General features: G+C 36.9%; 1 protein-coding gene across 2 annotated transcripts in view; it reads left to right on the plus strand.

Moving 5' to 3' along the window:
* Positions 1–228: 228 nt before the first annotated feature.
* The window catches only part of vwc2l (von Willebrand factor C domain containing 2 like), a 44,078-nt gene continuing 22,482 nt past the window's right edge, over positions 229–21,824 (plus strand). Inside the window, exons 1-3 of one of the 2 annotated variants that reach the window (XM_055216137.2) lie at positions 229–890; positions 1,911–2,384; positions 10,102–10,203. In XM_055216137.2, the coding sequence (XP_055072112.1) occupies positions 1,995–2,384; positions 10,102–10,203 (492 nt within the window). In that variant the 5' untranslated portion in view covers positions 229–890; positions 1,911–1,994. The remainder of the gene's footprint in view (positions 891–1,910; positions 2,385–10,101; positions 10,204–21,824) is intronic. The other variant, XM_055216138.2, reaches the window with a different exon arrangement.

The following is a 21,824-nucleotide window of genomic DNA, read 5'->3' on the forward strand; positions in this document are numbered from 1 at the left end:
GTAATATTTGATTGTTGCTACTGTAGGTCTTATTGTTAGTAACTGGTTTACGTTTAATGACTTTCTTTCCCACATACAAATACTGTAAGATTGTGTAAAGGATGCGTTTTGCAAAGAATTTCAGATTCGGTCCTGTTGCACATATCATTGTTTATGTCTAGAGAAGCAAATAAAATCATTTTTTCAAGTGTGGTACTGAACCAAAGCGCTGTCCGTGGTGCTGAATCAAGCGCTGTCCGTGGTGCTGAACTTATTTGAGGCGCCCTATTGAAGATGAAACGCTCCTCTGTTCTCATTCCTCTCCGCACTCAACTTACTAGCGCACTCTCGTACGACGCTTTTCTGTCTGCTCTGACGGTGCGCGGGAGACGCGAGCATCTCCAGTGTAGACAAACTTACTTTAGCACTAGGAAAACGTTTTTATATTGAATCTTTATGTTTATTACTTCAGGGGTTATTTTCGGTGGAGATTCTGAAGACCAAACAGCGCGTTACTGATCCACCTGCAGTATTTGGGAGTTGATTTAAATGCCGCGGATGACTAGATGATCAGACGCAGACCCGAGAGGGAAGTACATTTTTAACAGCTGTTTTGGATATTTTTCCTTGCCCGTACAACAGAGTGAGTGGTCACGTAATGATCGCGAAAGGATGATTACATTTCTGGATATGTCACCTATGAAGTCGGAGGCAAAATAGCGGGGCAGAGGCATGGTCGGTGTGTAAATATTATAGCAAAGACATTCGGATTATCGGTTTTGTTGGAGTAAGCACATTTTTGCACCAACTCTCTTCTACCTGGAATGATTTTTCATTTTACTTAACGCCACAAAGCCACTTGTCTCGTTTGATTGCGATCAAAACAAATTGAAACCAGACATTTCAACGCGGTAAGTCTAGTCCTGTCTCTTGAATAATGGGATATTTCATGTTTGCAATGCAATACGAACAGTAACAGTAACATTGATGCAAGCAATCACTTAAAATACATTCATTCTATCTTAAATTAAGCAATCTCCTTACAGATGCATGTGATATGCTATAGGGCAATCGTTTAACATATATATTGCATATCTTTTAGCATTAAAAGAAAGTCAGCTTGAATGCTTTTCTAAGTGCAGAATCTTACACCGTTCTTCGCCAGTGTGCAGTTTTATGGTTCATTTCTCTTGCTTTCACGAGTGAGAAAGCATTTGGACCAAAGCCCATTACGCACTCGTTAATGACACAGAAACCGTGTCGTTTCTTCGGGGCTCTTGGAGTAGATGAAATTCAAAGCGTAGAAATGTACGGACATGGTCAATTCACATCTATCTGCAGTGCTCTGGGCAATGGGAAGAAGCTGGAGAGCTACCTGTTGTCCTTACATTCCGCACAGACGCATGGGAGACAAATCAAATATCTATATGAGAGCATCTTTAGCTAAGTTTATCTAGCAGTATATGTTTGTGATTATATGTTTTTCTTTTAATTTATTATACTTTTGTTCTTTTGGAAATATATCCCCGAACACACCCGTTTTTTATTAAACGCATGAAAGTAATATATCATGATACAGAAGTACGCACAGAGAATACAATACTAATCTTAGGAACACACACCTCCTTTCTGTGAGCAAACTCTTTAGGATATCTGTGGATAACTTTACAAGAGATTAGCACATGTGGTGCAAGTCTGGTCCTCCTTACATAGTTATGCAAAGTGTGACTCCAGTACCAATGTTATACAGCAGCTCCACAACATAATTGTATATGTTAGGTAGCCTTCATATAATTTGTTAATATAACACCTCACTTATTTAATTGGCCTACACTAAACCATGACCATTTGTATAATTTGAAGAAAAAAAATGAAATAAAACGCATGCACTATTATCATGGCGCGCGTCGTTTACATTTCTTTCCTTTAAGGTGTCGTATTTGCAGCATGGAGACTGACAACTTAAGGGACCTGAGACACTCTCCTTGAATGCGTCAAGACCGCCGCGGCGAAGGATGGGCCCTTTTCTCCCGGCGATTTGCGTCGTGCTGCTCGCCCTGAACGCCGCCGTCTCGCCGGCCTCTGTCGGCCCTGAGGACTATCCCGCCGCGGACGAGGCCGAGAAAACTGCCAACAATGACATCATTTTCGATGACTACCGAGGGAAAGGTTGCGTGGACGACAGTGGCTTCGTGTACAAGCTCGGGGAACGCTTCTTCCCCGGCCACTCGAACTGCCCGTGCGTGTGCACGGAGGACGGACCCGTTTGCGACCAACCCGAGTGCCCTAAAATACACCCAAAGTGCACCAAGGTGGAACACAACGGCTGTTGCCCTGAATGCAAGGAGGTCAAAAACTTCTGTGAATATAGAGGGAAAACCTATAAAATCCTGGAGGAATTCAAGGTAGGATTATGCTGCCTCACCTTTATCAGTAGCCTATATGTTTATATATGACAGAAGCATGCATAAGGCATATGCATATGTTATTTTTTCTATAACACTTGCAGGTGACTTACATGGTTGATGAGTGTATATGGATGTGCACGGTTTGTACTTAAGTTCACTGCATACTTCTACAATTACTATAAGGGTTCTTTGGGCATTATAAAGATCCAGATCCTATATATTGCATAAAAGCTTCTTTGTAATGGAAAAAGGTTTGACAGACTATGAAGATGTACTGTAAGAAAGAAATGTCTCTTTTAAGAACATTTAGTTAGAAAATGAACCAGAACCAGAAATGCACTCTTAAAAATAAAGGTGCTTCACGATCCCATAGAAGGTTCCATAAAAAACTGTGAACATCTAAAGTACCTTTCTGTTTAAAAATAAAATATTATGTAGTGAAAAAAATCTTTATATTATAAAAGGGTATAAAAAAATGGTTCTGTGAGTAAACAGTCCAAATATGGTTCTTCTATGGCATCACTGTGAAGAACATTTAAGCACCTTTATTTCTAATAGTGTACTATTTAGATTGCTCAAAAGTCTGGCTGTATGACTGCATGTGCAAAACATTTTTGAATTGTTGCATCATGTGTCCACTAAATAGGGAATGAGAGACATCTTTTACAGTAGGTGGTAGTTCATGAAGGAACTTCCATTACAACACACTAACACACTCAGTCCTGAAATGCGTGTGCGTTTATGAGTGTGTGGGTGGTTGGGTCTGTGCACGAGAGCAATATTGGATGTTGTGGGATTACTTAAAGTTTTATTCTTTTCTACTCTTAGAAGCTTATCATGATCAGCTCTATCCATCACTATCAACTGTAATTTGATTAGAGCTGTGCCACAGAAACCATCCACTTGACAAAGCAATCCATTTAAAACTAGTGTGCATCAGTGTGCATTTTCTCCTGACTTTAGATTTAGGTTATTTATATTGATCGGAGAAAGAACGCAAACCAATCAATCACACAACAATGCCTGGACCGTTTCTATAAAGACTCATCAGCCACAGACAGGTACACGAATATTGTTCTGCATGAAGTCATACCTGGCCAACGAGAGATTCGTTTCGCAAACAAATTTATCAGGACTTCTGTGTGAGCTCTTACTGAAGAAGACACACAAACAAGATACCAAAAATCAACAGGGTTCTTTTGCTGTTGGGTTTGTTTCTATAGCTGCTGCAGATTTTAATATTTCTCTAATAATAATATGTAACCCTGAACCACAAAACCAAGTCACACAGGTAGAAATAGCCAACAATACATACATTTTTTTCTTTTATGACAAAAATCATTAGAATATTAAGTAAAGCATCATGTTCTCTGAAGATATTATGTAAATTTCTTACCGCAAATATATAAAAACTATATTTTGTATGGATGCAGTTGCTAAGGACTTCATTTGGACAACTTTAAAGACGATTTTCTCAAAAAAATATATATTTTTTTTTTGCACCCCAGATTCCAGATTATTCAAATAGTATCAATCCTAGCAAACGATATATCAAAGGAAAGCTTATTTATTCAGCTTATAGGTGATGTATAAATCTCAATTTCAAAATAATGACCTTTATGACTGTTTTTGTGGTCCAGGGTCACATAATGTATATAATTTATATGAAACATGCCATATAGTAACTTCATAGTGTCCACAGTGCCCTTACTGGGAGGGGTGAACATTTCAGATCTTACCACTTAACTTTCATAACACAATGTAATCACATCAACACTTTTATTTATTGTGACTGATGAGATCACAACAAATGGCCTTAAACAATTACCAAGTTTGAGGTTAAAGTGATCTGTTTTTTTTACTGCAAACTGTAATTTAAGTTTTAGATATTTACAAAGGGCAAAGCAATAAATCATCACAAACAAATGTAGTTTGGACTCGACCGTACCGGAACACCCTTTAGATTGTTTCCAGCTCTTGTTATCAATTATGGATTTCATCTTTCTTGGCAACATCACAGCGATTAATCTGAACTAATTCTGTATCATTCAGGATTTTTTACTTGATCAGCTTTATCACTGTAAATTATACAAGGACATTGATTAGTAAAGTTTGTTTAGATTCAGCAACAATCAACAAGTTTTCTTATACACTACACTCTCTTTCTTTGTACCTAAAGAATTCATATTAGTACTTCAGGGGTACATATTGGTACCAAGAGTGCATATTAGTACCTAAAAGGTACATATTGGTACCAAAGAGTGCATATCAGTACCTCAAAGGAACATACTGGTACCAAAGAGAGCATATTAGTACCTCGAAGGTACATAATGGTACCAAAGAGTGCATATTAGAAATTCTAAGGTACACATTGGTACCAAAGAGTGCATATTAGTACATCAAAGGTACATACTGGTACCAAAGAGTGCATATTAGTTCCTCTAAGGTACATATTGGTACCAAAGACTGCATATTGGTACCTCAAATGTTTATATACTGGTACCAAAGAGTGCATATTAGTACCTTGAAGGTACATACTGGTTCGAAAGAGTGCATATTAGTTCCTCTAAGGTACATATTGGTACCAAAGAGTGCATATTAGTACCCCTAAGGTACATATTGGTACCAAAGAGTGCATATTAGTACCTAGAAGGTACATGCTGGTACCAAAGAGTGCATATTAGTAACCCTAAGGTACATATTGGTACCTTGAAGGTTCATATTGGTACCAAAGAGTGCATATTAGTACTTCAAAGGTACATACTGGTACCAAAGAGTGCATATTAGTACCCCTAAGGTACATATTGATACCAAAGAGTGCATGTTAGTACCTCTTATGTACATACTGGTACCAAAGAGTGCATATTAGTACCTCGAAGGTACATAATGGTACCAAAGAGTGCATATTAGAAATTCTAAGGTACACATTGGTACCAAAGAGTGCATATTAGTACATCAAAGGTACATACTGGTACCAAAGAGTGCATATTAGTTCCTCTAAGGTACATATTGGTACCAAAGAGTGCATATTAGTTCCTCTAAGGTACATATTGGTACCAAAGAGTGCATATTAGTACCCCTAAGGTACATATTGGTACCAAAGAGTGCATATTAGTACCTAGAAGGTACATGCTGGTACCAAAGAGTGCATATTAGTACCTCTAAGGTACATATTGGTACCAAAGAGTGCATATTAGTACTTCAAAGGTACATACTGGTACCAAAGAGTGCATATTAGTACCCCTAAGGTACATATTGATACCAAAGAGTGCATGTTAGTACCTCTTATGTACATACTGGTACCAAAGAGTGCATATTAGTACCTCGAAGGTACATATTGGTACCAAAGAGTGCATATTAGTACATCAAAGGTACATACTGGTACCAAAAAGTGCATAATAGTACCTCGAAGGTACATACTGGTACCAAAGAGTGCATATTAGTACCTCTAGGGTACATACTGGTACCAAAGAGTGCATATTAGTACATCAAAGGAACATACTGGTACCAAAGAGTGCATAATGGTACCTCGAAGGTACATACTGGTACCAAAGAGTGCATATTAGTACCTCTAAGGTACATACTGGTACCAAAGAGTGCATAATAGTACTTTGAAGGTACATACTGGTACCAAAGAAGTGCATAAGAGCACCTCAAAGGTACACATTGGTACCAAAGAATGCATATTAGTACCTCGAAGGTACATATTGGCACCAAAGAGTGCATATTAGTACATCAAAGGTACATACTGGTACCAAAGAGTGCATATTAGAACCTCGAAGGTACATATTGGTACCAAATGTATACTAAATTGTATGTTTCTAAAGGGTACTGCCCCAATGACCATTTTTCTGACAGTGTATCTGAGTTACTTTAGAAGGCTGTTTGGCCGAATTGATTTTTGTTTATAATCCTAACCCTGATGTTTTAGATCATGATTGAATTTGTATTGCATACCTGTATCGTGAATCTACTTGAAAGAACAGAATATCACTAATATTCATCTCATGCTTACATCCGAGTCATCCACTATATTCTCTAGATAATGTAAATCCAGGCCTTGTCTCTTTGGCAGCCTGTCTCCTGACATTAAATTGCATTGTAAAGATTATTATCCTTGGCTTTATTACCTACAGATCATAGCCTAAACCATGTTTAAGATGAGGATTACAGTGGGGTGTAGAGTCTGAGAAACTCACACCGAGTGATAAATTTCCCATCTGGCAACATCCTATATGTTATCACTCATCATTTCTATTGTATCAACCTGGGACAGGCCAAACAAAATCAGGATTTTATTGCAATACACAGTGCTGTCCTTCAGGTGTCAAGCTAAGTTCTGTTCCAATCTCCGAAAAAACAAGACATAAGTATTTTTTGCTAGGAGGATTTTAAATAAATATAGATGAGAATCAAAAAGAGAATATCAAGACCTCAGATGGAAAACCCTTTAAAGGGACACTCCACTTTTTTTGAAAATATGCAAATTTTCCAGCTCCCCTAGAGTTAAACATTTGATACATTGTAGTGATATTACACACTGCCTGAAAATAGTCCCCTGCTATTAAAAGTAACCAAGGGGACTGTTTTCGGTCAGTGCGTAATATAGCTACGCCTGCTGCAGCCATCTTACATCAGCAAAGTCACTGATTATTACGCCAGAATGAGAGTATAGTCCTAGCCATATCTGCCAAGAAAATTGCAACTTTTATTTTTCCCTCAGTCTTAGCACATGATGTAACTACAGAAGAGTCAAGTTATTTTTAGCGCAATGCTAATGGTCTAATCAGATTTAATGGATTGTGCTAAGCTATGCTAAAAGTGCTAGAGCCAGACCCGGAGATCAGCTGAATGGATTCCAAAACGGTAAAAATTAAATGTTTAACTCTAGGGGAGCTGGAAAATGAGCATATTTTCAAAAAAAGTGAAGTGTCCCTTTAAGTGCGTCTGACATGTTTTCTTGTAAAGGTTTTTAGTCAGTAATTGTAATGCAATATTTTCACAAATGTCACTACAGTCATTTTGTTGGCATTTGACAAATTGGACTGTCTTTCGCTGCAAAACCCTCTAAGTGCATGCAAGCTTTTTTCTCCAGGCACTCCTTACTGTTCTTTCTAAATAAAAGGCTAAAAAATTCGGTCAATATCCTAATATTTTCTGTAAATCTCCTTTAACCAGGTAAAAAACTCTTGCATCTCGACAACTGAAATCCAACAAACGCATGCTGCCATTCACGCAGTTGTTTTTTGGTCACTTAGCTGACTTCGCTGAAAAATCATTGTAGCGTTTAACAGATTCTGACAACAATCATTTTTCTAAATGGCCTAAAGCTGGGATTAAGCAGATTTGAAGCGAAAATATCCGATGAACGTATAATATATGCCAAAAGCATTTGGTCAATATCATAATCTCATTTTTGTCTGAGGTGGCGTTATCAATGCTATAAATGTTATCAATTTATTTGTGTCCATGGCACGAAATTCAGCTTTATTTCGTGCCTTGAGCACAATTTTTTTTTCGTGTCGCTCGTACAATGTCTATAAATAGTTTTTTTGTGTCTGTGGCAGGACTTTATTTTCGTGTCATTTTATGTATTGTTTTCTAATTTTCATATTTTTAAATCATTGTCGCTTGGGGTTGGGGTTAGATTTGGGGGTTTTGTTAGGATGTACTTTTATGTATTGTTTTCTACATGTTTTTCTTCTGCTTTTAAAACTATTCTCGCCTGGAGTTGAGGTTTGGGTTAGGATGTCTAAAAATTTAACAGGATGTGATTCTAACCCCAACCCCAAGTGACAATGGTAAGAAAATAGGAAAAACAATGAGAAAACAATACATAATGACACAAAAAAGAAAGTCATGCCACGGACACGAAAAACTATTTATAGAAATTCATGGGAGTGACACGAAAAGACATTCGTGCTCAAGGCACAAAAAAGCTGAATTTCGTGCCATAGATATGAAAAAATTTATCAAATGTTTTATGAATATAACAAGACTTTCCGCGAGATCAGTCTGCTTCATATACAGCAAAAACAATCAAAGGTAAACTACTTCACTTGGTTGGGCAATAACTATTACATCTTTTATAGGGGGCATCCAAGTCTTGCGATTTTCAAGCATTTTAAGATTTTTAGATTTTTTTGAAATCATCTCTGTTAAAAGCAAAGCCTGTCATTGCGAGCATCAATGCATCATCTCATCTTCACGTTCTAGTAGTGTCAAAAACATAAATCTTCGAATTCAAGCTTTTCAATACTTTTAAAAGCACGTTTGATGCTTTTGATGAAAGTAAACTCAGAAAACAAGTAAAGTTATTCCTAACTAGTGAAAATTCTTGAATTTTGTGTTGAGCGTTAACCAAACATGCATCAATGCTCACTAGCGTCTATTGAGATCTCTTTGAATTAAAAAGCAAACAGTGAGGTCCAGCTGTGAATGGTAATCAAAGGGCATCACGGCTCTTGATAGCTGATCCAATTAAGAGAACCCGACAGGGTAACCTTTGGTGCGGGCCAGATTGGCATTTCCCAAGCTGTTCTTGCAGAACAGTGTATTTACTTGGCTCAGTGGGAGAGGGAGCAGCCCTGCAGAGATCCGAATCTTCCAGGCGCGGAGAGAGGCTGTGGAATTGGGCAGAGCAATCAGTCGGTCAAAGCTTTTTATTGTTACTAATCACTGGAGATAACAGTCGAGCGACGGATTACTGAATTGAAATGTAACATCTAAGCGATGCACGTCATGTTACCTCGCCTGAACTGTGCGGTTATGTAGTTTATTAAATGTCACATTCCTAATATATGAGCGTGATTGAAAGGAGTTAGACAGACACAACAGAATTCATCGCCACTATTCTAAAGCATGCATTAGCTCATGCAATAAATGATTTGATGTTTAATGAGAAGTATGTTCATGTAATTCTGTCAAGTGAAAACCTTAGAGATTAAACATTTAAACCTACCTCATTCAACCTTTTCGCTCCATGAATGAATTGTGGGGTGGCTGGACAGGGACACCAAACTACTTGGCAATATTCGACACATCTCCTATGCATCACATGCATCAAAATTTTTGTGAAATATTATCAGACCAAGTGCTTTTTTAAGGCAAAGTGCACAAATACTCTTTTTAAAGAGGTGTGTTTGGAAACTTGGTTGTCTAGATGTCTTCAAAAATGTCTCTAAGAAATGTAAGCTGAAATTAACTCTGAATAGCATTTTTTATATTATTAGCTCCCTAGACAAATAGCTTTGTTGTTTTTCTCACTTTTGTAAGTTGCTCTGGATAAAAGCATCTGCTAAATGCTTAAATGTAAATGTGTAAGCGTGATTAACTACACCCATGATACCTGTGTGTGCTCCATTCTGATCCCAGTTGGTTAAAGAATAATTGCACAATTGTCTCTGGCAACATTTGTTTGCAGATGGCCCTTTAGTTTATTTTCTTTTTTCAAGTGCATTGCAATTCATACTTTTTAAGTGTGTCATTTAAGTGCACAGATAGCTTTTAAAGGGCACACTGTACATAAGACTGGTTATAAAGTGATCAAATGAAAGCCGTACTGTTATTATGCTAAGTGGTAAAATGGAGATATTGGAGGTATTATAAGGGGTAAATAAAGGAAGGCAGTGGGTTTGGGGCTCTGGGGGGTGGTGGTTCCTTTTCTGCTGTTGTGTTATATTACCCAAATAGCTCTGTAACTTACCCTCAGTAGGTGTTTCACCTACAGGGTTCCCCAGCAGCCGTGGAAGGGAGCCACTTCACCGCCGCGCCCCCAGCCAATGCTCATCTGCAAGCAAGAGGCCGGAACGATAGGGTGAGTTCAGATCCCAGGCAGAAAGTTTAGGGCTGGGATATGAGCTCAGAACGATCCCGTCTGTGTGCCTGGGATCACCAGGGATGGGAATACCTATGGGAAGTGATGAGAAGAGTAGGATAAGTAATTAAGTAATGTTTTAAAGGGATAGTTCACATATAAATAAAAATGATGTTATTCATTAAAGCCATTTCAAAACTGATGACTTCTGGTGTTGAACGTAAACTGACTTTTTTTCTTGTGTGGATTACAGAGATTATCAAGAAGAATGTACAATCTTCTTGTGTTCATACATTGAAAGTAAATAGTGACCACACATCCCCGTTTGCCATCCGCTTTCCTTCAATGTCAGAAAAATTATCCCTATAACACTGTAAAAAAATGCAGTATTTTTGTCTAATCAACATTTATTTTTATGTAACTTAAACTTAAAGGGACACTGCACTTTTTTGAAAATATGCTCATTTTCCAGCTCCCCTAGGGTTAAACATTTGATTCTTACAGTTTTGGAATCCATTCAGCTGATCTCTGGGTCTGGCGCTAGCACTTTTAGCATAACTCATCACAATCCATTGAATCTGATTAGACCATTAGCATTACGCTCCAAAATAAACAAAAAGTATTTTGATATTTTTCCTATTTAAAACTTGACTCTTCTGTAGTTACATTGTGTACTAAGAATGACAGAAAATTCAAAGTTGTGATTTTCTAGGCCGATATGGCTAGGAACTATACTCTTATTCTGGTGTAAAATCAAGGACTTTACTGTCGTAACAAGGCTGCAGGAGGCGCAATGATATTATGCAGCAGCCGAAAATAGTCCCCTTAGTATCTTTCAATAGCAGGGGAATATTTTCGGGCACTATGTAATATCATTGTGCCTCCTGCAGCCATGTTATGGCAGTAAAGTCCTTGATTATTACACCAGAATGAGAGTATAGTTTCTAGCAATATCGGCCTAAAAAATCACAACTAAAAACTTTTAATTTTCCGTCGGTCTTAGTACACGATGCAACTACAGAAGAGTCACGTTTTAAATAGGGAAAATATTAAAACCCTTTGGTTATTTTTTAGGTGCGATGCAAATGGTCTAATCAGATTCAATGGATTGTGCTAAGCTATGCTAAAAGTGGTACCACCAGACCCGGAGATCAGCTGAATGGATTCCAAAACGGTAAGAATCAAATATTTAACTCTAGAGGAGCTGGAAAATGAGCATATTTTCAAAAAAGTGGAGTGTCTCTTTAACAAATTAAGTTAAACAACTTCAACTTGTTTTTCTAAGTTATGTCAACTTATCACAAGTCAAAACTTTAAATTAGTTGTTTTAATTTCATGCTGCATTTTTTTACAGTGGGGGCAGTACCCTTAAAAAAGATCCCAATATGTAACATTTAGGTACAGATATGTAAAACAAATCTAGCATGAAGTCAATTCAACCTACTATTTTAAGTTTTGTTGGCATACCTTAGAAAAACAAGTTGAAATTATTTGACATAATTTGTTTAGTTAAAGTAACATAAAAATATATGTTTATTTGACAAAAATGCAGCATTTTTTACAGTGCAGATATGTATACATTTGGTAACAATATGTACACTTTTGTACACTGTAAAAATTATATTAAATCAACAAATATTTGTATGTTACTTTAACTTAAAGGCGGAGTCCATGATGTTTGAAAGCCAATGTTGATATTTGAAATCACCTAAACAAACACGCCCCTACCCCAATAGAATCTGGACCTTCTGTTGATAGACCCGTCCCACACATACGCAACACGGCAAGTATGTCGGTTAGTAGACACGCTCCTTACTGCTGATTGGCTATAAGTGTGTTTTGGTAGTCGGCCCGTCTCCTTTTCCAAAGCGTTTTTCAAACATTGTGGATTAACAAATTAAGTTAAACAATTTTACCTTGTATTTATAAGTTATATCAAAACTTAAAATAGTGGGTTGAAATGACTTGCAAAAGCAAGTTGGCATAACAACAGCTAAGTACCACGTTTTTCTGACAGTGTTGTGTGGATAAAATCAGCTTGGACATTTGGCTTAATTCCTTTATTTGTGTTTCACACAAGACAAGATAATACACACTTTAAAATATGATTTGCTGCCTTTTGTTTTTGTTGAATCAACTCAGATTTACAGTCATTTTAACTTTTATTATTTATCTTATGAGTTGTTATAACTTTTAAAGAAGTCAACTTCATTGTATAAGTTATAAGTAAATCTCTTTTCAAGATAAATAATATTAAGTTAAAATGACTTGTAAATTTAAGTTGATTCAACAAAAAAAATTAAGGCAGCAAAGATTTTTTACAGTGGAGGTTTGAAAATACATGAGTTTGAGTAAATAATTACTGAGGTTTTTACTTTAGCGTGAACAGTCCCTTTAAGAGATTTTTAATATACAACATACGCAAAATAAAACTATATCCTATTACAAATCCTCACATCTAGGAATATATATGGATTTTACTTGCTGAATCCCAAAGAAAACCATGTTTTCAAATGAATCACACCCTCCTCTCCTCAGGGTTTATTATTGTCTTGTCATGAGTAGAGCTCAACGTTTCGACAGATGCACAGTGCACCGCTATTGTTTAGCTTCTCAGAACCGACAGCGGTGCATTTTTCAGGCTTAATATTCACCAACAAGATGTCAATTTAAATTCCAGCGAGTATCACCGTCAAGGGACCACAACTTTATTAAAACCGATAAGTAGGCTAATCTGTTTAGCATTTAGAAATGTCTGAATACTAAATTCACTCGCCCTCATTGTTTCTCTCTCTCTCACACAAATACACATCAATTTAAGTTGTCCTTTCACCTGCATATTCAACATTGTGCTGTAATTAGTGGCTGTACACGTAACCGTACACACCTGTGAGAGAAACCGACTATAAAAAGCACCTGAAATCAATTCCTTTAATTGATTTTCCAATGTAAGTGCCTGAGGAAAAGCATACTTTTAATTTAATACACTGATTAAAAGTTAACAAGTAGGCCAGACGAAACTAGAACTACGGTATGAGAACTGGTTTCAGCAAGTTGAATCTCATCTTCCAAATGCTTAAAGTTGAAATTGGTGGTCACATCCCTTTCTTGATTTTCTCACCATCCTCTCTACATTATTCTCCCATCCTGGTGTTGTTTTATAGTGACACAGGAACACTGTTAGAAAAAATTGTCAAATATGTACCCCAGCTGTCACTGGGGGAGTACCCGTTTAAAATGTCTTAACATAATTTGATACAAATATGTACCTTTGAGATACTAATAAAAAACTGTGAGGTACCAATAAGCTCTCATTGGTACCAATACTTTTTGAGGTACCAATATGAACTATTTAGGTTCAAAGGAGTACTTTTTGATAGGGTACTGCCCAAGTGACAGCTGGGGTACATATTTTGAAAAAAAATTGCAACCCACTTTTAACATTTTGTGAATGCATTGAGCATGAGTCTTTAATCAATCCTATACCTGAAACTATCTTTCCCAGAGTGCATCTGAACCACGCTCAGCCATCAGTGGCACCGCCAGTAGATATAAAGCACTTTAGATCCTGCATGGCCTCACAAATCTCTGGTTGCACTAACAACATCAAAGGTGCTGAAGCTCACTGATGAGTGTGTTAGATGCCTTAAAGGAATAGTTCACAAAAATTAAAACGCTGTCATTGTTTATTCTCCCTCATGTCGATCCAAAGCCCCGTGGTGTTATTTTTCCCTCGGATCACAGAAAGAGAATTTCTGACGATTTTGAGTCTTTACACGGCTCATATTTCATCCATCCAACACTTTGTGGTGACCACAGATGTCAAGCCAGAAAACAACAAAAGGGCCATAAAATAATCTTTATAATGTATACAAAGTTATCTATATCATAGTTTTGTGTGAGAACAGACTGAAATTTACTGTAGGTAATTTACTGGAAAGATCTGGAAAGGGTTTGTTGTTATTTTGGGGCTTAATAAAACCACGGTTTATATAAACCTTATATATACTCTTAAAAAATGTGCTTAAAAGGTTCTTCACAGTGGTGCCATAAATAACCTTTTTTTGGTTCTTCAAAGAACCATTAAAGGGACACTCCACTTTTTTTGAAAATATGCTCCTTTTCCAGCTCCACGTGAACGTGCAAAACTAAGGGGTAGGGGGAAGGGGGAAGACAGAGAAATGGGATTGGGCCATTAACATTTGATTTTTACTTATTTGGAATCTGCCAATCTCCCGATCTGGCGGTAACACTTTTAGCAAGGTTACTTTCAATAGCAGGGGACTATTTTTGGCTGCTGCGTAATATTATTGCGCCTCCTGCACCCATGTTACGGCAGCAAAGCCTTGATTTTTACACCAGAATGAGAGTGTAGTTCCTAGCCACATCGGCCTAGAAAATCGCAACTTTTATTTTTCCGTCAGTCTTAGTACACGATGTAACTACAGAAGAGTCAAGTTTTAAATAGGAAAAAAATCTAAACTCTTTGGTCATTTTTTAGTGCAATGCTAATGGTCTAATCAGATTCAATGGATTATGCTAAGCTATGCTAAAAGTGGTACCACCAGACCTGGAGATCAGCTGAATGGATTCCAAAACGGTAAAAATCAAATGTTTAACTCTAGGGTAGCTGGAAAATAATATTTTTTTTAAAGTGTAGTGTCCTTTACAATCAAGAAGAACCATTTTTTTATACCTTTTTATAATCAGGAACCATTTAGCCAGAAATTTTTTTCTTTTTTTCTATGGCATTGTGAAGCACCTTTATTTTTAAGAGTGTACTGTATGTAAAACATACATAGAGCTAAAAGTTTCTAAGAATTCTTTATTTATCACATTTTCATTTTTACGTGAACTGTTCCTTTAAAACGTATTATGATGGAAGACTCTGAAATGACTAGCATGCTGTAGTATTTAGTCCTTTACCGTAAAAAAAATGAAATCAGGCTTTACACTCATTCCAGCTTCACATTGAAATGAAGTCACGTATACCAAGTACAATATACTCAGAAATACTGACTGTTCTGTAATTTGCTTGACAGAAATGGGAAACTGTTGCTCAATGGCTGCAAATTGCCCCACAAATGAAGCATTTCTGCATAGCGCTCCATCTTTGTCACCAACGTTAAAATGCTTCATCAGGGCCATTTAAAAAGCACTTCATAAAGCTCATCAAAGTTTATTTAAGCAGTGATATGAAAACAAAACTGCTCTGAATAAAACAAGGAAAATGGTCTCTGTTCTTCACATAACGACAGAATCATGCACAAACCATTAGCGTTATACTGACCCATACAGGGTCTACAAAACAATGTAACTGGTCAGGTGTAAAATTAACCGACTCTTCCTAATACTAGAGGCGTGTGTTTTAAACCGCATCAACCATGCAGTAATCAATAAAACTGGACAGAAAAGAACATGCATGAACTTTAGTTACAACAAAGTCCCTTTAGGGAAGTCACTCCATTAGGCTGCCAAGTTTGCAACGCCTCCGGGAGTTATTTCAGTCATGCAAAACTAAAGTCCTATCTACTTGAATAGAGAAAGACAAATGTCTCTAAAGACGTTAAATCACAACTAAACAACATGTCTGACCAACAGTTAAACCTGACATAACTTTAGTTTCTTAAGCTCAAATTGCACTAAAACATATTTTTTGGCGTCGTTTCAGCTACAGCTCATGTGCACAGGTTGGTATAGAGCCCCTCTATCAGAGAATCATCAGTCTTAATCGATTGATGATTGGTTCTTTAAACTGGAAGGCAGGACTTCCTGTGCCAGAGTAGCCATATTGAGCGATGCATTGTCCATATTCACAGTAATACGAGTGCTTAGTCTTGTTTCATCCAATATCTTTGGCTTTGGTTACGCTTAGCTGCAGAAAATATCTGTAGCTCATGGTTTACCTCACTTTTGTAATGGCTTTTAGTAAATTTGTGTTTATAGCATACCTGTCAACACTCCTGTTGTCCCGGGTTTTCCCATATTTTACCATTCTATCCCGCCATCATCCCGTTTAAATAATTTCCACTATATAAAAAATATGTCACATATTTCATTATACAGCACTGACAATTGTTTTGAGAGTACATGGGAAGTATGTCTTCTTACAAGCATGTATATGTTACTTATTATTTTATTATAAAAAATGGCTCTTCAATGGCATATTGCTGTGAAGGACCTTTCATAGCACCTTTATATTAAGAGTATACTGTCACTATTTAACACAATGAATCGATTAAAAAGAGTAAATCTAAAAAAAGGTAAAACCTTTATTATAACAGAGATGTAGATTAAGAAGTAGATACATAGAGTCTTCCCAGCGGTACAACATATGCAGCACTTGCCCTGTACTCAATAAATGTAATGAATGCTTGTATAGATAAATTTTCAGTATTAGTGCAGGTACAGTATAACACTTTAAATCTCATAATAATCTATTATTCAGGTGCTCTCTAACAGGTTTTAAGCTAAGTTTCCATTCCTAAGCAAAAATGTTAATCTCCGCAATCTCTAGTCTATAGTATAAGCTGTGAAACACAGACACTTGCTCACTGTTGCATTGTATCTTTCTTTGTCTGCTCCTACAGTGAATCTGGCACATTTACAGATGATTGAAATGAGCAAGTTTACAAGCTCTGTTGTTCCCACTGGAAAGGATGCTGCCATAAACGAAGAACAAAAGATTATTAGTGTTCCGATCCTCTTACAAACAGCGTGCAGAAACTAAAGGGCATAACCACAGGGGCGAAGCCAGACTTTGTTAACACTGCAGCTATATAAACTTTTTTTAAGCAAATTGTAGAGATGCACCGTTTGACGCTTGTTCAGTCGGACCGGAAACCGCCCAGTCGGTCTCACGGCATTCTCATTCCTTTTGTTGCCATTGGCGCAAGCAATAACGTCACAGCCACATACACACTTGCAGGTGAAACATCATTAGTTTACTAATTCTTGAATTCTTGCATGTTGTGCAAATAGATGCACAGTGTATAATATACTTATGTTGTATCAAGACTGATATTTGAGGTGTGAAGCGTTGCGCAGACCCGGCCTGGAGTTCTCCGCTTGCTTTTGAATTATGGTACTGATGGCGCCATAACTATTTTCGTGGTCGATCGTTGATCCCAAGTTTGAGTGCCAGAGTACAGTACTTGGGTCATTCTACAAAAAAGGTGGAAATGCTTGTCCCTTGCTTTTGCAGACCCCTTAATCATTTAATTTGACCCAATAATAATCCCATAATGATATATATTTAATAAATATAGACTGTCCTTAACATGATGAGAGAGTTAATTTATGTAATTTTCTTTTTTTTTTCCTTAAACTTTTTTTTAATGTCTGGTCCTGAAAATTTGCCCTGTCCCTTTGATCATACATGGAAGTTGAACTGTGTATTTATTATTTAAAACCATGTTTTTTATCAAACAAATCTAATTTACATTTACCTTTAAACCTGTATGAATTTACTACAACACTGAAATGGTAAAAAATACACTATTAATATGAATAATATCAAATAAATATTTGTCCTCCAAATTTATGTCATTGGTGTTACCCTACCCAAAGCACCTTTATTTTGAAACAATGCATCAGCTCTTTGAAGTTTTTCTTGGGGCAAGAGGTCAGTGAAAGAAGTACAGTGGAGGAAGGCAAAAGGTTTGTGAGATGTCTTACCTTATTTGTCTGAAATATCATGATATATCTAAGAATTTTGATATAAGATTTTTTTGGATGTCATTAGTGTTACTCTTTTTTATAGCTGGGAGTGTTAAGATCTTTACATAAAAATACATTATACTGAATAAGTATGTGATTGTTACATCTCTGATGAAATAGCATATGGCTAATAGCAGCCATTTTGCTAAAATGTTTGTTTTTTCTGTAAATTGTCATTGGTGTTACCGTCTTCTCTAATGAGTACTTCCTAAGCACTATTCCTTTAACTGACCAACATAAAAGCATACAAACAAAACAAGATGGAAAAAATGTTGAGTTTATAAGTTTTATCATATTCATTATGTTTTATTATATTCTCATTTTGTCAGGTATTGAAGATACAACGTCATGGATTCTTTATTAAAATGTATTAAAAATTAAACATAGATTAAGCTCCCCGTTTTGCGGATTCATCGATTTGACAAGTTAATTAATGCTATTATAGTTTTGGGTGTTTTGAAAGAAGTTCATTTAAGCAGATTTCCATCACCCGAATTCCACCTTTTCTGTAGAATGACCCACTTGTGCCCATCCCTACTTATCACACATGCAGCCAGTTAAAAGCCAAAAAAACGGTATGGGCAGGTTACACCTACAGAAAAATCTGAAATCAGTCAAGAAAATTGCAATCTCTATCAAATTGCTCTTTATCACTCTGAAATTATTGCATAAATTTTGTTGTGACAATGTCAGGATGTGGTCTGATCCCCGAGACTTTCGTGCTTGACCCATGCCGGCATGTCACCTCTTTAAATAATTGAAATAAATGAATTAAACAAGTTATATTTGTTTTTAAATGGATTTCAAGGAAGTTTTCAATGTGCTACCATATAGGAACGGTTTTACACCGCTTCAGCATTCAAACTGACAGGCTGAGCGAGTAGGGTTTTCACATGCTGAAGTCAGCAGAAAAAATGCACCGGAAAACCGTTTATCAATTCGATCTTTTGCAACATAGGCTTTTACGAAGGAAAATTAAATAATGATGTGAACTACTCACCCTATTTAGAAGACGCCTGCTGCACACAAAGTGACAGCCATACAAACATCATTGAGCAAATCTGATTGAATCCAGATGATTTGCTGTCAACATGGCATTACAATTAACTTCTTATTTAGTGCAATTGAGATTGTAATTTTCTAATTAAAAACAAAAAGAAACATTATTGAAACAATCCGCTTGTTATGACGTAAGGAATACTGTTTCAGGGTCCAAGACTCCATTCATTTCAATAGAGGATATTATTTAAACAACAGTTTATGAGCACTTTTTATTCATATTACACATTTAAGTGAAGATTTTATAAACTTACAGCGTTCACAGAAATCTCCAAGCTCACAAGAATCACAGACAGCAATATGGACCAGTTCAAAATATGTAAACAACACTGGTCCAGAAGCACTTCCTGTTTCCGTTTTTTAACACTAGATAAACGTTGGGATAAAATAAACCAACAGAACATATAAACCTGAATTAACTGAAGTTAAACAAACATCTTAAAGATAATAATATATGTAAAATAAAAAATAACTGTCACAAACTGTAACAGGAAGTGTTTCTGGACCAGTGTTGTTTACATCATTTGAACTGGTCTATATTAATAATTCATAAAAAATCCATGTCCATGAGTCCATGTCTGTTCATCTCGAATTTTGTTATGGAGATAAAGATAAGGATCGGGTGTTTTTTGGTAGTTTTGCATAATGATACGAGTGTATATTAGCATGATTTTTTGTTGTTGTTTCCCTATGGCATTTGAGATTGATTGGACACGGAAGCGGTGCATGACGTCAAACAAGGGGATATTTCAATTCCTCCAAACACTTTACTCTGCTCTATTCTGGGCTGCGTTCAGCCCCAACAAAATGTTGCACAACATTTTTTAAACAGAAACGGTGATGCGTTGAACACCCCGTTGTGATGACGCAAGAGTTGCAACTACGGTAGCTGAGAAGGCCATGCTTTGTGTTCTTTTTTAAATGTTTCTGGAGCCTGATGAATTCCTTATAAATACATGTTTAATACTGTAAAATACGCTTAATGTTACGGTCACTGCCCTTGCCATCCAGAATGAAAGAAAACATTCCAAGTTGAACTTATTGTAACTCTTTAGTACCACATGGTTTATTTACATGTTGCTGCTGATTGGACTGCAGTTCTGACACACTCACCAAACAAGAGAAAATGTATCTCAAAACTGCTTCCAGGAAACATGTCGTTCAACTGGGAAACTGTAGCAAAACGTTGTGCATCGTTTTAAACTTGAACATGGTATGCACAGACAGATTTGAACTATACAATCAAATCCCACTAGGAAGAGTCAAGTCCCACCCTATATCTTTTTCTATTGGAATATCATGAATATCACATGATGCATGTGATGATACACATGCTTATTTGATAGCACTATATATATATCCCGTTCCACCACATCCCAAAGATGCTCTATTAGGTTGAGATCTGGTGACTGTGGGGGCCATTTTAGTACAGTGAACTCATTGTCATGTTCAAGAAACCAATTATTCAAGCTTTGTGACATGGTGCATTATCCTGAGGATCAGAGGATGTGTACATGGTGGTCATAAAGGGATGGACATGGTCAGAAACAATGCTCAGGTAGGCCGTGGCATTAAAACGATGCCCAATTGGCACTAAGGGGCCTAAAGTGTGCCAAGAAAACATCCCCCACACTATTATACCACCACCACCAGCCTGCATAGTGGTAACAAGGCATGATGGATCCATTTTCTCATTCTGTTTATGCCAAATTCTGACTCTACCATCTAAATGTCTCAACAGAAATCGAGACCAAACAACATTTTTCCAGTTTTCAACTGGCCAATTTTGGTGAGCTTGTGCAAATTGTAGCCTCTTTTTCCGATTTGTAGTGGACATGAGTGGAACCCTGTGGGGTCTTCTGCTGTTTTAGCCCATCCGCCTCAAGGTTGTCCTGTTGTGGCTTCACAAATGCTTTGCTGCATACCTCGGTTGTAACAAGTGGTTATTTTACTCAAAGTTGCTCTTCAATCAACTTGAATCAGTCGGCCCATTCTCCTCTGACCTCTAGCATCAACAAGGCATTTTCGCCCACAAGACTGCCACATACTGGATGTTTTTCCCTTTTCACACCATTCTTTGTAAACCCTAGAAATGGTTGTGCGTGAAAATCCCAGTAACTGAGCAGATTGTGAGATACTCAGACTGGCCCGTCTGGCACCAACAACCATGCCACACTCAAAATTGCTTAATTCACCTTTCTTTCCATTCTGACATTCAGTTTGAAGTTCAGGAGATTGACTTGACCAGGACGACACCCCTAAATGCATTGAAGCAACTGCCATGTGATTAGTTAATTAGATAATTGCATTAATGAGAAATTAAACAGGTGTTCCTAATAATCATTTAGGTTAGTGTACATTGAGCTAATGTTATTGTGTAAAATGTATGTAAATGTTAGCTACGGTGTCCTTAAATTTTTAAAGGTATTTGTTTCAGAGATCAGTATAGCCACTAGCGAGACTAATAAATAATTACATACTGGAAGTTAACTTCGGTTCAGGCGTATAACCAAGACAATGTGCGTGCGTCTGATGAAACCGTCTATAGGTGCCATATATCGTGGCTGAATATAACTTGATGCCTTTTTGCTGTTTTATATCATACAGTGTCACATAAGTATTAAGCCTCTTAGCCAATTCTATCAACATATTCTCATGCTGGGATTTATAAAATGATCTATGCTACTCGTGTAGCATAAGTTCTAACTTTGCCCAGATGGGAAACAATTGTAACAAGGACTCAATTCCCCTACAGTTGGCCATTACCTGTGAATCATTAAATGACTCAGAACAGAAGCCCCACAGTTAAGGGATCTTTATTGTACAACACTGCTGTGAAAATA

This window comes from Misgurnus anguillicaudatus, chromosome 17 (genome assembly GCF_027580225.2).
Source record: "Misgurnus anguillicaudatus chromosome 17, ASM2758022v2, whole genome shotgun sequence".
NCBI lineage: Eukaryota > Metazoa > Chordata > Actinopteri > Cypriniformes > Cobitidae > Misgurnus > Misgurnus anguillicaudatus.